The following is a 15,166-nucleotide window of genomic DNA, read 5'->3' as shown; positions in this document are numbered from 1 at the left end:
AATAGGAAGTTGTTGTTGATTCTAAGATCCCTGTTCTTGGCTGCAGGAGCGGAACCCGAAGTGGTGTTCTGCTGTTGCATGCTGAGATGCTTTTCTGCTCACCACAGTTGTAAAGAGTTACTATACGAGTTGCTACTGTACATCCTTCCTGGCAGTTTGAACCAATCTGGCCATTTTCCTCTGAGCTCTCTTATCAACAAGGCGTTCGCTCGCTTCCACCCACAGAACTGTCGCTCACTCGATGTTTTTTGTTTTTCGCACCATTCTGTCGGTGTAAACTCTCGAGGCTGGTGTGTGTGAAAACCCCAGGAGATCAGCAGCACTTTCTGAAATACTCAAACCAGTCCATCTGGCTCAAACCAACACCCATACCACGGTGAAAGAAAGTCACACTTTGAGATTGCGATTTTTCCCATTCGGATGTTTGATGCGAACGTTAACTGAAGCTCTTGATTTGTATCTTGCATGGCGAATATGAAATGCTACCCTCAGGAAGGAGATACAGGCTCCCAAACTGTAAAACAAATAGCTTCAAACTCTCAATGGTTCCTTGGTCAATTAAACTACTTAATAGTAGGTCTTACACTATGTTCAGACTGCAACCTGAAACGACCCATATCCGATTTGTTGTGAAATCCGATTTTTTTGTTAGGCCGTTCACATTACCAATTATATGAGACTTGTATGCGATCTCCAATATGAACGGAAAACGACCCAAAAGTGTCCCGCATGCGCAAATTGACACGTAATAAGCACATCTACGTAATACGTAAACAAAAAAAAAAAAAGCGCACTCTTCAAGTTTGCAAGTAAAGCATGGAGATGAGGCGAGACCTGGCGATGTGGTTTTTGTGGCGGCGGCGGAACTCACACAATAATCTGATTAATGTGGGCAGCAGAGTAATGAGACCGAAGGTGTCAAATTACTGGAAATTTCCAGAACAATCTTATAATCTTGTAATACAGGATGGTTTAACATCCAGGTCCCTACCAAATCCACCATTAGCTTGATCAATTCTATAAAAGTCTATTTAAATTCTGAAAACCGTACAAATGTTGTTGTTTTCCACCAAAGAGGCGGGATTAGCCAACGCAGAATAGTGACGTTTGTCTCTTGTTGATGACGTGTAGGTCGCATGAATGCGACCTGTCCGGTCAGACTGCAGTCGCATGTGAAAATAACGGATATGCATCGGAATTAGGACCACATATCCAATGGCCCTTTTCCACTACCCTTTCTCAGCTCACTTCAGCCCGACGGCTCGCGTTTCGACTACCTCAGAGCAGCACGACTCAGCTTGCTTCAGCCTTACTCAGCACCCAAAACTCGCACGGTTTTGGAGTAGGGCTGAAGCGAGCCAAACCGAGCCGAGTGGGGCTAGGGGCGTGAGCAGACACTCCCCTGTGCACTGATTGGTGAGGAGGAGTGTCCTCACACGCCCCGCGAGCACGCTGGGATCTGTAAACACCGTAAACCTGGAAGAAGAAGAATTACGAATTACGAGAATTTCTGAAGCCTTATGCGCCTCGCCTCATCTATACGCTCTTGCCAGTATCTGTCCGCGTTGTCGGTGACAACAAGCCACAGCACCAAGACCAGAAACACTAACGACTCCATGTCCTCCATGTTTATTGTTTACTATCCGGGTCGTGAGACTACCGCTTAAAAGATCACTGATGTCACTGTTTGCGCCGCCTGACGACATCACGTGACGTCCACCCACTTTCGCTAACTCCACCCAATGTGTCCACCCACTTCCAGCCAGCACGGTTCAGCGCGGTTGTAGTCGAAATGCAACTCCAACAGCCCCGCTCAGCTCGACTCAGCACGGCACGGCTCAGCCCAACTCAGCCGCGTTGGTAGTGGAAAAGCGGCGCAAGCGGCCTGGGTCGCATGTGAAAAAAATCGGATCTGTGTCGTTCAGATTGTCAATAACAAATCGGATACAGGTCGCATATGGGCAAAAAAAATTGGATATGGGTCGTTTCAGGGTGCAGTCTGAACGTAGTCTTAGTGTGGTGTGAGTGATAGTGTGTGTGGGGGGGGGGGGGAGATTGGGGGGGTAGTATTTTTAGGTTGTGGTGTAATTTTATGCAATCATTCGGTTTTATGTGTAATATTTATTATTATAATGATATCTCTCTGAGCAATGTCTGTGCTAAGTAGCTCAGGGAAATGGCTGTGTGCAATACCTATGGACTGCAATACAAGAGGCTGTCTGGGTGTGTGTGTGTGGAGGCAGATGAACTAGGCTGTATCCATGTTTGCATGTTACTTGTTTAATATGCTACATTTATATGTTTCTGTAAAATCACACTCTTGTTTGCTCAAAACAAATTTCTCTCAAGTAGAGATAATAAAGGCTCATCTAATCTAGTATCTGCGTGATTTTACGCATCGGGCTGCTGTCGAGGGATCGGCTGATTAGAGAACAGCATCGAACAGCAGGTGGACGGACGGGCGTTCCAAATAAAGTGGCCGGTGAGTGTAAGTAACGTAGCTAAAATCATGTCAATTGCTATAATGTTTTACAAAAAAAAATTAAAAAAATACATTTTTAATAGGTGTACAAACCATGCCAAACTTGCGCAGGTTTTTTTTTTTTTTTTTAATTTACTTATTACAAAAGACTGCACAACCCTTTCACAATCAATCTCATGGCATGGGTTCACATATAAAGTCCTGCCACTCTGGACTCGTAACTTAAAATTAATTAAAATAAATAAATAAAGAGCAAAACTACGAGTGTAATATCACTATTCCAACAGAGAGACATTATCACTGGTCATAATCACTTCCCTACTAGACCCATTCCAGTCTGGGGTGGGTTTCCCCAAAGCATCGCAGCACAAAAACCATCGTTAAAAAGGGTAGAGCGAGCATCACAATGAACACTCACTCTCTCTCTCTCCTAGTTAAGATGCTCTTAGCGTTAAGAGGCTTTTGGGAAACCTACCCTTGTCTAGTTAAATCATATTCATTTTTGATACTGAAAATTCAAAACGTTTTTTATTCAAGTTCAGTTCGAATCTGCTCTATTCGACCCTGACGCTCTTACACAAATAAAGCTTAGTGGATTCACTCCGATTACTAAAAGTCATGTGATGCCCATCCGACATGGACTCATCCGTCTTACCCAAGTCATAAGAATATCTGAGCGCCACACAGTTCCTGAAGCTGGTGAATACAGCCACAGAGGAAGTGAGCAAGCTGTTAAAACAGAAAGCGTCCGCTCACCTATCTCCGTCCTGCCTCCTCCGATACCATCAAACAGCCGGAGGTAGGACACTTGGCAGTTGTGTGTATCGATGTCGAGGTCTGCCACACGCAGGAGGAGTGTGTCCCCGGCACTCCCGCTAATCTCCCACTCGCACACCGAGTGCGCAGGGTAAAAGCGAGGGTAGCCCAGAGACGCCAGGCTGCCGCTTCCTGCGCCGAGCACCGTGTGCCCACAGCCATCACCTGCATCACACACGCAGTAATGAGATCACAGATAATCTGAAACTGTATCCAAATATCCACACTATAAAAGGATTTAATTTGGTCATGTTGAACAAACCTTGAGAGAGCACAGGAATTTCATCATCCTCTACATATACCCCTTTTCCACCAAATCAGTTCCAGGGCTGGTTCGGGGCCAGTGCTGGTGCTGGTTCACAACTCATTCAACTTGCGAGCCAGCTGAGAACCAGTTTGCTTTTCCATAGCTCGCGGTGCTAAGGGAAGCCACGTCATTACGTCGCTGTATACGTCAGTTACGTTTGCTTAAACCTTGGTGCGAATATCGAAGCAAAAACAACATAGAAGAAGCAGCAGCAGCAACAACAATAATAATAATAATGGATGACTTCGCGTTTGTACAGCTGCTGCTTCTCGTCGCTTAAAAATGGCGATCTTTCGCGGTCTTGTTATTATTGTTGGTCTTAACAACTCCGCCCCCCCCGCTGACGTAAGCGGTTCTTTCCTCTGGCCCAGCAGAGTGTTGGTGCTAGCCTGGAACCGGTTTTTCTGGCCCCAGAGCCAGTTCTTTGTCAGTGGAAACAGAAAACCCGGTTCCAAACTAAGCACTGGCCCCGAACCAGCCCTGGAACTGCTTTGGTGGAAAAGGGGCAATACAGTACCAATCACAAGTTTGGACACACCTTCAAATTCAATGGTTTTTCTTTATGTTTATGAATTAACACACACTTCATGTCTTAAAGTAATGACGGATGTTGTTTCTCTTTACTTAGTTGAGCGCTTCTTGACGTAATCTGGATTACTACAGATGTGGAATAGGGCTGGCTGGGTTCTTGTCCAAACTGATAAAATCACATCCAGCGTTCAAGAGAACTTTTTTTTTTGTAGCAAACAATGCTAATTACACAATAGTAATTTTGTGCAGCAATTCCAAAATTGTGTAGCATTTTTGTTTCTCAATATATATATTGAGAAACAAAAATGCTACACAATTTTGGAATTGCTGGTTCAAGTACCGTATTTTCTGGACTATAGAGCGCACCTGTATATAAGCCGCATCCGCTCTATTTTTTTTAAAAAATTAAAAAAAAGATATACAAGCCGCACCGGGCTATAAGCCGCAGATATCTATGTTGAAAAATTAGATATTTACTGCATGTACAGAACGATTTTGTACTGTAAATGTACATGTATGTACCTGAACAGATTCTTTCCGAACAGTGCCTTTTAACACGGCAGCAACTTTGCTGATTAAAACGGAACAGAACCAAGAGAAAATAACCGGGATTTATTTACCTTCATTTCTCCTGTGTTTGAAACCACAAGTCACTTTAATCATCTTCGCTGGATTTGAAAATAATTACCAGTTAGTAATTTGTCGTGCGTGTTCTATCTGCTAAAGATCTGCTAATTCTTCTTTGCATTGATTTTTCGTCTATCTTATTTTTGATTCTACTTCCGGTTAGAGCGCCCCTAGCGGTGGAAGAAAAATCCACAGAATAGCCGCACCTTTGTATAAGCCGCATGGTTCAAAACCTAGGAAAAAAGTAGCGGCTTATAGTCCAGAAAATACGGTAATAAATGTGCGAGTGGCAGAAAATAAAGACATGAGTCTTGTGACAAGTTTACAACAATATTTTATTGCAGTGAGCCTCATTATCATCGTGCTAGTATGCAAATCTAACGGTACAAATACTACAGCAAGCTTTAAAGTGCATATTCTGGACCAATTTCATTTTTTTTTTATATGAAAGTATGTCCCTTTGCACACTCATCCAGAAGGGTAATTTTGCACAAGGCCATCAGTCTACAGCAGAAAAAAATAAAACCAAACGCGTCTGGAAAAATCCCAAGGGAGTCTGGAGCCAGATTCGTGACGTCACCTGCGGAAGCGCCAGCAGGCTGCGAGAGCTTGCACGGTTTCAGTGCACAGCCTGTGTAGACCAAGTTTAGCAGTTAGCGATTTTGCATTGAAATATGGAATTGTCACCTGAGCGCAATGTTACTTCACCTTTGGATGAAGAATATAATGAGATGTCAGAATTAATTTCTTACTCTGGCAACAGTCAACTTGTGAATCACCGATTTTCTTGGTCTTTTTCTCGGCTCCGCTTTGGTCCTCGGCTTCCGGATGCCTCGCACGAAGCGCTCCCACTTCTCTTTCATTGTCCGGTCTTTTGGAAAACGATGAGTACTAATCCCATCAAGACTGGTGTTGCTACACCCTCCGACGATACATCTGTTAACCATTTTAATAATTACGTGATAACGTTGAAGAAATTTGCAGAAAACCACCAGGTCGTTTTCTCATAAACAAACCAGTGCTGGCGTAGGATTCAGAAGGAGGCGTCCCGCACGCGACGTCACGAAAATCAATGTTTGCCGGGAAATCCAAATGCCAAGTTTTATCAGAGGTGGACCAATTCACCTCAAATGGCTTGATTTCAACTGAATTTTTCTGGTATTGCGCAAGGTAAAAAAATTGCAGAGAATGCAGAATGAGAGATATTTGACCAAAGTTGAATATAAAATAGGAGAATTACATTGATCTTGCTCCTGAATTTACCCGTGATATGCACTTGAAAACCCATTTTTGGTCTTTACGCATGACTCCTATCCAGCTAGAAATGTCATCTACAGTATTTGAGCCCTCATTTTAAAGCTAATTTTGTGATCAAGAGTTCTGAGTAATGTTAAAAAAAAAGGTTTTGGTGTTGTTCTAAATTTCATGAATAATGCTGTTTATGCTTAAAATAAAGAAAAAAAAATTAAGTTAGAATACCCCAACAAAGTTAAAGGCGGCACAGTGGTGCAAGTGGTTAGCATGGTCGCCTCACAGCAAGAAGGTTCTGGGTTCAAGCCCAGCAGCCGGCAAGGGCCTTTCTGTGCGGAGTTTGCATGTTCTCCCCGTGTCTGCATGGGTTTCCTCCACAATCCAAAGACATGCGGTTAGGTTAATACGGGACGGCCTTGGGCTGAGGTGGCCTTGAGCGAGGCACCTAACTCCCAACTGCTCCCCGGGCGCTGTTAGCATGGCTGCCCACTGCTCTGGGTATGTGTATGTGCGCTTCACTGCTTCAGATGGGTTAAATGCAGAGAGGAGTTTCACAAGCGTGTGATGAATAAAAAGTTCTTCTGAAGTCCGACACCGTAATGGCTTATTTGATACAAAATATTTAGTTTTAATTTGTGCAAATAAACTTTTTGGACATTCCGTTTCAAATACCGGATTCCATGTTTTCCGTCCATTTACCGTAATTGTGGAAAACCGTCACCTCTATATTTATATTATTATATTTATTTATCCATCCATCCATCCCCCCCGCTGGACAATCGGAGACTGACTAACCCAGTTACCCTGGGAATGTTAGGAAATGAGGAAAGCTCATCATTCTCTTAGAGAAGTTAGCCAACTTTTTGCATCACATTTCTGTGCAATACACTGGGGAAATTGACTACCAATTCTTCAAAATCGGGTTGCATTTTGCAACGCGATACCGGCTATGTTGAACGCTGATCACAGCAGTTTTTCTCTGGCTAAGCAGACACAAGGTACGCCACCACTCTTGCCGGAGCAGCTGGGGGTTAGGCGCCTTGCTCGAGAGCACTTGAGCCAGTCCTTCTGGTTCAGGGAATCGAACCAGCGACCTTTTGGTCCCAAAGCTGCTTCTCTAACCATTTGGCCATGGTTTCCCTGTATGGCTATTTACTGTATATTTATTATTTACTGTTTGATCTCAAACGCATTAAGAAGGCAAGAAATTGCACTAATTACCTTTTATCGAGGCACCTGTTAATTGAAGAGCATTCCAGGTGACTACCTCATGAAACTGGTTATGCCAATAGTGTGTAAAGCGTCATCAAGGTAAACACTGGCTACTTCGAAGAATCTAAAATATGAAACCTGTTTTTTTGGTTTGTTTGTTTTTTAAAACACTTTATTTACCACAAAATTCTATTTATTTTTTTCGCGGTCCAAATCCTGCGCTCTGATTGGTTGGCGAGCGGGTCCGTATCCTACAGTACGGACCCCAGGTACGGACCTCTGGCGACTCGCTCGTTCACAACAAAACATAGTAGCATTTTTTGTCAACATTTATCTTTTTTTAATAAGATTTATTGATAAGATTATCAAAAATCTTATACATTTTTGCCAGCATTTCTCAGTATAACAGCATTAATTTTACAGCACAGATAGCAATACCAACAGTCTTCACAGCGAAAGCGAGTTTTACTACCCTGGGGAAGAAGAAATAAAAGAAAAAACATTTCAGGAGAAAGGCAGCATGGTGGTGTAGTGGTTAGCGCTGTCGCCTCACAGCAAGAAGGTCCGGGTTCGAGCCCCGTGGCCGGCGAGGGCCTTTCTGTGCGGAGTTTGCATGTTCTCCCCGTGTCCGTGTGGGTTTCATCCGGGTGCTCTGGTTTCCCCCACAGTCCAAAGACATGCAGGTTAGGTTAACTGGTGACTCTAAATTGACCGTAGGTGTGAATGTGAATGGTTGTCTGTGTCTATGTGTCAGCCCTGTGATGACCTGGCAACTTGTCCAGGGTGTACCCCGCCTTTCGCCCGTAGTCAGCTGGGATAGGCTCCAGCTTGCCTGCGACCCTGTAGTACAGGATAAACCGGCTAGAGATAATGAGATGAAATTTCAGGAGAAAGCCTCTGAAAAAACCTGTAACTGTTGCTAACGCTGAGCAAAAACATGGCTGAATCCTGAATGACTCCTATTTGTATAAATAGGGGACTACACAGGCGGCAAAATGTTTTTTTTTCCTGCCATGGAAGTGCACTTGTATACCGAGGAGGAAGCCATTTGCATTACAGCCATGAATGAGGATTCAAAATGGCGGCTCGGCTCAGTTTTCCCTTTCGGGTGCTCTCGTTTTCTGTTAGAATTTGCTAAATAAAAAAATAAGTATATTATTTACCGGCGGCACGGTGGTGTAGTGGTTAGCGCTGTCGCCTCACAGCAAGAAGGTCCTGGGTTCGAGCCCCGTGGCCGGCGAGGGCCTTTCTGTGTGGAGTTTGCATGTTCTCCCCGTGTCCGCGTGGGTTTCCTCCGGGTGCTCCGGTTTCCCCCACAGTCCAAAGACATGCAGGTTAGGTTAACTGGTGACTCTAAATTACCCGTAGGTGTGAATGTGAGTGTGAATGGTTGTCTGTGTCTATGTGTCAGCCCTGTGATGACCTGGCGACTTGTCCAGGGTGTACCCCGCCTTTCGCCCGTAGTCAGCTGGGATAGGCTCCAGCTTGCCTGCGACCCTGTAGAAGGATAAAGCGGCTAGAGATAATGAGATGAGATATTATTTACCAGCTTAAGGTCGGTCCATATGGTGAAATCCCGTGACCTCGGCCTTGAATACTGACCTCGGCCCAGAGGACCTCACTCAGTACTTTCAAGACCTCGGTCACGGTATTTCACCATACGGACCTCCCAGATGGTAAACAACATGAGATATATATATGACCCATATGTGTTATTTCACAGTTTTGATGTCTTCAGTATTGTTCTACAATGTACAAAATACAAATGAGTAGCGGTGTACAAACTTTTGACTGGTACTGGGTCTCTAAACAAGTCATCATCAGAGAGTCCTCAGACGAACAACATGGACTACTTGTCTCCAGAGTCTCCTCTCCTCCACTGCTTCTGGCAGGTCATTCTTCATTATTTCAAAGTTTTCAACTCGGTCAACAAACCGCAGGACGCCCTCTTGGTCGCTTTCCATGTGTCGGTTCCCATAGCAACATTCAGTTAACCACCTCATCCTTGCTACGATAGCAATGTCCACAGAATTGCAGTTTTCTTTTCCTTATAATGGTGGTAACACAAGGAAGATTGCCATAGAACACCCGGTTTGTTGTGTGGGACTGCAATTTGATATTAAGTGCTGCTCTTCAAAGCCTTGTGTAGGTCCCATTTCATTTTCTTTCCAATACCTTTGTGAGGGTCCAAGCAGTGCAGCCATATAACAGCACGGTTTCTACTGTTTCTCGCAAGAAATTCATCTTTAGCTTTCTGCTCAGGTTCGATTTCCATATCGTTTCCATCTTCGACATAGCTGACCCTGATCGTGCTTTTGCAATACGGGTGTTAATATCCAAACGCGTGACTACAGTCTGTAAACAAATCTTGCTCGCCAAATCTTGCTCAAGGCTTCCTTCAAGGACATTTTAACTGAAAGACATGTATCAAATAATGTGTGAAAATACAAGGATGGAGAAATCATAATAGTATTACCGAGCCCAATCGGACATTCTGGTCAGATGGAAAAAACAATGAACTAATTGCGTTCGTGCAAAACAAGAAGAACGAGCCTACTCAGTTTCTTTCAGGACCTGACTTCCCGGAGAGAAGAATGACTCCATAATCCTCTCCAGATAATGTCTCGGATCTAGCATGTCACATTCATGCCCTTGAGTTTTCAGTTAATATTCTGGCTGTGAGCCATGGAAGGTTTTTTGTGCATTCCCACATCCCTGTGTGTGTCTATCACTGTCTATCATCCGTGAAGGCTAATTAATCCATTTAGTAAAAAGAGTCCTACTGACAGCAAGATTGTGTCCTTGTGCAGTGTGTGGCGTGCTGCAGGCTGTTGGGTTCAGGAACAAATAGAGCATGCAAGTCGCACCACTAATAAATATAGCAACCAACTAAAAGGTGGATTACATCTAAATAAAGCAAAAAAGAAATGAAGAAAAAAAACCCACAAGTAAATGGAGGTTTTTTTTTTTAATATCTTTAACCATTATGTACGCTGTACATACGCTTGACTGGACAACTGAAAAAATAAATAAATTACAAATACAAAAAACAGATATACAATCTGCTTGTCGCGGTCACTCAGCCTACAGATTTATCCATACTGGAATCCATAAAGAGCCTATGCCCGTTTAGAAAAGGCAAAATAAAAACAGCCTTTTAGATTTTCTACAGAAAACCAGCATTTTTGAATGTGATGCTTGTTCAAGAGTACATATTATAAACTCAAAGTATCAATATCTAACCTCTTACTAGGAAAAAATGCAATGAAACACCACTCATGGTCATATTCCCAAAACAGAGTTGTTCAACACACCTCTTCAAATGATGCAGACTCGCACTGTTCATCTTGAAGCAATACCAATTTATTAAAACGAACAACTGAGACTAAGTGAATGATAATATTTAACAATTATTCCACAAAACTGAGTCGTACATGAGCTGACAGGTGCATAATGCCGAGTCGGCTATAACCCATGTCTGACGAGATTGAGTGGAATAAGTCAAGTCAGGTTTATTTGTATAGCGCTTTTAACAATAAACATTGTCGCAAAGCAGCTTTACAGAATTTGAACGACTTAAAATATGAGCTAATTTTATCTCTAATCTATCCCCAATGAGCAAGCCTGTGGCGACGGTGGCAAGGAAAAACTCCCTCAGACGACACGAGGAAGAAACCTCGAGAGGAACCAGACTCAAAAGGGAACCCATCCTCATTTGGGCAACAACAGACAACATGGCTATAACATTAACAGTCCTAACAAAGTCAGCTTCGTTGATGCTATAAACCCCCCACCGACGGAAACCCGAGCACAAAACCATTCACGACAACCGTAGTCCCAAAGTCAGCAAGTCAACTGCAGTCCCCAGCCACAAAAGCATCACTACAAGAGTCCAGAGCGTCCTCCAGGCATGACCCCCAACTGTCCACATGGGGCCATCCTCCACAGGAGCGATGTGATGAGACGCCAACCAGACACAGGGCACCAGGATGGATCAGGCAGGTCCGAGGAGCAGAAGAGGTCAGCATCTCGATCCCAGGACCGACATGTAACTCAGGGTGTTTTCACACCTGGTCCCCTTTAAAGGAACCAGACTCAGTCCTCTTTAAGTGGACCAAAAAGTGGACCAACAGAAAAAGAACTCAGTTCTTTTTGTGTTCACACTGAATTTATTACAAAGAGGACTGGGTTCTCTTTCTGGTCCAGTTAAGCTTTGATGGGGCCTCAGTCCTCTTTCTGTTCACACCAGGTCCTCTAGAGCCCTCAGACCCCCAGTGCACAGAATTCTGGGTAATTTTCTCTTGAATCAAAATATCTGCTGCCATGCTTGCCCTGCTGTATTCTTTGATCAAAATAGTGCGGATTAAGGAAAATAAATTTATTCCAGCGGTTGTGGTAAGTTCCAAAAGGAAGTTGAGTTTCCCTGCTACAGTCACGTGACCAACTACGGCAAACGAAGGTGGTTAAACTACAGTGAAAAAGGCGAAGTGAACCCGGTGCGCTTTTTGTTCACAATGCACAGATTAGGCGAACCGTACCGTTGATTTTTAGCAAACCGTACTGAGACCACCCAGTTCGGTTCGCTTTAAAGGGGTCTGGGTACGGTTGGAGTGTTCACATATGCGCAAAAAATGCCGAGTCATCGATCTGAGTTTGGTTAGATGGCTGAAAGGGACCAAGTGTGAAAACACCCTCAGAGGGACAGATGTTTTTTTTTTTTGGGGGGGGGGGGGGGGGGGGGGGGGGAGAAGAACAGGTTGTTAGGTATGCCCAATGTCACCTGAATAAGTAGGAACAGTATACATATTGCACTGAGTACAAGCAGGGACTCCGGCAACTACAACCCCGATTCCAAAAAAGTTGGGACAAAGTACAAATTGTAAATAAAAATGGAATGCAATGATATGGAAGTTTCAAAATTCCATATTTTATTCAGAATAGAACATAGATGACATATCAAATGTTTAAACTGAGAAAATGTATCATTTAAAGAGAAAAATTAGGTGATTTTAAATTTCATGACAACAACACATCTCCAAAAAGTTGGGACAAGGCCATGTTTACCACTGTGAGACATCCCCTTTTCTCTTTACAACAGTCTGTAAACGTCTGGGGACTGAGGAGACAAGTTGCTCAAGTTTAGGGATAGGAATGTTAACCCATTCTTGTCTAATGTAGGATTCTAGTTGCTCAACTGTCTTAGGTCTTTTTTCTCATATCTTCCATTTTATGATGCGCCAAATGTTTTCTATGGGTGAAAGATCTGGACTGCAGGCTGGCCAGTTCAGTACCCGGACCCTTCTTCTATGCAGCCATGATGCTGTAATTGATGCAGTATGTGGTTTGGCATTGTCATGTTGGAAAATGCAAGGTCTTCCCTGAAAGAGACGTCGTCTGGATGGGAGCATATGTTGCTCTAGAACCTGGATATACCTTTCAGCATTGATGGTGTCTTTCCAGATGTGTAAGCTGCCCATGCCACATGTACTAATGCAACCCCATACCATCAGAGATGCAGGATTCTGAACTAAGCACTGATAACAACTTGGATCGTCCTTCTCCTCCTTAGTCCGAATGACACGGCGTCCCTGATTTCCATAAAGAACTTCAAATTTTGATTCGTCTGACCACAGAACAGTTTTCCACTTTGCCACAGTCCATTTTAAATGAGCCTTGGCCCAGAGAAGACGTCTGCGCTTCTGGATCATGTTTAGATACGGCTTCTTCTTTGAACTATAGAGTTTTAGCTGGCAACGGCGGATGGCACGGTGAATTGTGTTCACAGATAATGTTCTCTGGAAATATTCCTGAGCCCATTTTGTAATTTCCAATACAGAAGCATGCCTGTATGTGATGCAGTGCCGTCTAAGGGCCCGAAGATCACGGGCACCCAGTATGGTTTTCCGGCCTTGACCCTTACGCGCAGAGATTCTTCCAGATTCTCTGAATCTTTTGATGGTATTATGCACTGTAGATGATGATATGTTCAAACTCTTTGCAATTTTACACTGTCGAACTCCTTTCTGATATTGCTCCACTATTTGTCGGCGCAGAATTAGGGGGATTGGTGATCCTCTTCCCATCTTTACTTCTGAGAGCTGCTGCCACTCCAAGATGCTCTTTTTATACCCAGTCATGTTAATGACCTATTGCCAATTGACCTAATGAGTTGCAATTTGGTCCTCCAGCTGTTCCTTTTTTGTACCTTTAACTTTTCCAGCCTCTTATTGCCCCTGTCCCAAATTTGAGATGCGTTGCTGTCATGAAATTTCAAATGAGCCAATATTTGACATGAAATTTCAAAATGTCTCACTTTCGACATTTGATATGTTGTCCATGTTCTATTGTGAATACAATATCAGTTTTTGAGATTTGTAAATTATTGCATTCCGTTTTTATTTACAATTTGTACTTTGTCCCAACTTTTTTGGAATTGGGGTTGTAACTATGACAGCATAACTAAAAGGGGAGCGCCAGAAGGTAACACAGGCATGAGGGAGCCCCGGGACATAAAGCAGCAGCCACTACACCGTCAACAAACTCGAGTGAGCAAGCGAGTGGGGACTGACAGCATCCATACATCCCAGTTTACCAAAACACTCTGTCTGAGGACCCTCCAGATCTACACCTTTACCTCATAAACACCAGTAACAAAAGGCTTGACTAAACAAATATGTTTTCAGCCTAGACTTAAATGCTGAGACTGTGTCTGATTCCCGAACATTACTTGGAAGGCTGTTCCATAACTGTGGGGCTTTGTAAGAAAAGGCTCTGCCCCCTGATGAAGCCTTCACTATACGAGGTACCAGCAGATAGCCTGCACCTTTTGATCTAAGTAGGCGTGGCGGGTCATAGAGGAGCAGAAGTTCACTCGGGTACTGTGGTGCGAAACCATTCAGTGCTTTAAAGGCCAATAGTAGTATTTTATAATCAATACGAAATTTGACTGGGAGCCAATGCAGTGTGGATAAGACAGGGGTGATGTGGTCATATTTTCTAGTTCTAGTAAGGACTCTTGCTGCTGCATTTTGAACTAACTGGAGCTTGTTTATGCACTTATTGGAACATCCAGACAGTAAGGCATTACAATAATCCAACCTGGAGGTAATGAAAGCATGAACTAGTTTTTCCGCATCGTGTAGTGCATTAAATTTCTTATCTTGGCAATATTTCTGAGATGAAAGAAAGCTATCCGAGTAACATTATCAATGTGAGTTTCAAATGAAAGACTGGGGTCAATAATCATTCCGAGGTCTTTTACTGCTGCACATGAAGAAACAGAAAGGCCATCCAGAGTTACTGTGTAATCAGAAAACTTACTTCTAGCTGTATGTGGTCCTAATATACAGTAAGTACTTCAGTCTTGTCAGAGTTAAGCAGAAGGAAGTTAATAAGCATCCAGTGTCTAAATGTCCTTCACACATTCCTCCATTCTATTAAGCTGGTGTCTGTCATCTGGTTTTGCAGAAACATGCAACTGTGTGTCATCAGCATAACAGTGGAAACTAATACAATGTTTACGAATAATATCACCCAGAGGTAACATATATAAAGAAAAAAAAAAAGCAGTGGACCCGAGACAGAACCTTGTAGAACACCAAACTTTACCTCAGTATGTCTAGAAATATCACCATTTACATCAACATACTGATAGCGATCAGTTAAATAAGACCTGAGCCAGGAGACGGCCATTCCCTTAACTCCCACAACGTTTTCTAGTCTATATAGAAGAATGGAATGATCAATGGTATCAAATGCTGCACTAAGGTCAAGCAACACAAGCAGCGAGACACAGCCGTGATCAGACACCAACAGTAGGTCGTTTACTACTTTAACCAGAGCTGTCTCTGTGCTATGATGAGGTCTAAATCCTGACTGATACATTTCATGGATGTTATTCCTATGTAAATATGAGCATAACTGCTGTGCCACAGCTTTTT

General features: G+C 43.3%; 1 protein-coding gene across 1 annotated transcript in view; it reads right to left on the bottom strand.

Moving 5' to 3' along the window:
• The window catches only part of dcbld2 (discoidin, CUB and LCCL domain containing 2), a 97,548-nt gene that overhangs the window by 60,414 nt on the left and 21,968 nt on the right, over window positions 1-15,166 (bottom strand). Inside the window, exon 2 of the mRNA XM_060929425.1 lies at window positions 3,239-3,463. Coding sequence (XP_060785408.1) covers window positions 3,239-3,463 — 225 coding nt within the window. The remainder of the gene's footprint in view (window positions 1-3,238; window positions 3,464-15,166) is intronic.

This window comes from Neoarius graeffei, chromosome 9 (assembly GCF_027579695.1).
Source record: "Neoarius graeffei isolate fNeoGra1 chromosome 9, fNeoGra1.pri, whole genome shotgun sequence".
In the NCBI taxonomy this organism is placed as follows: domain Eukaryota; kingdom Metazoa; phylum Chordata; class Actinopteri; order Siluriformes; family Ariidae; genus Neoarius; species Neoarius graeffei.
The sequence above is the reverse complement of the archived record's forward strand: the minus strand, read 5'-3'. Positions and strand labels throughout refer to the sequence as shown.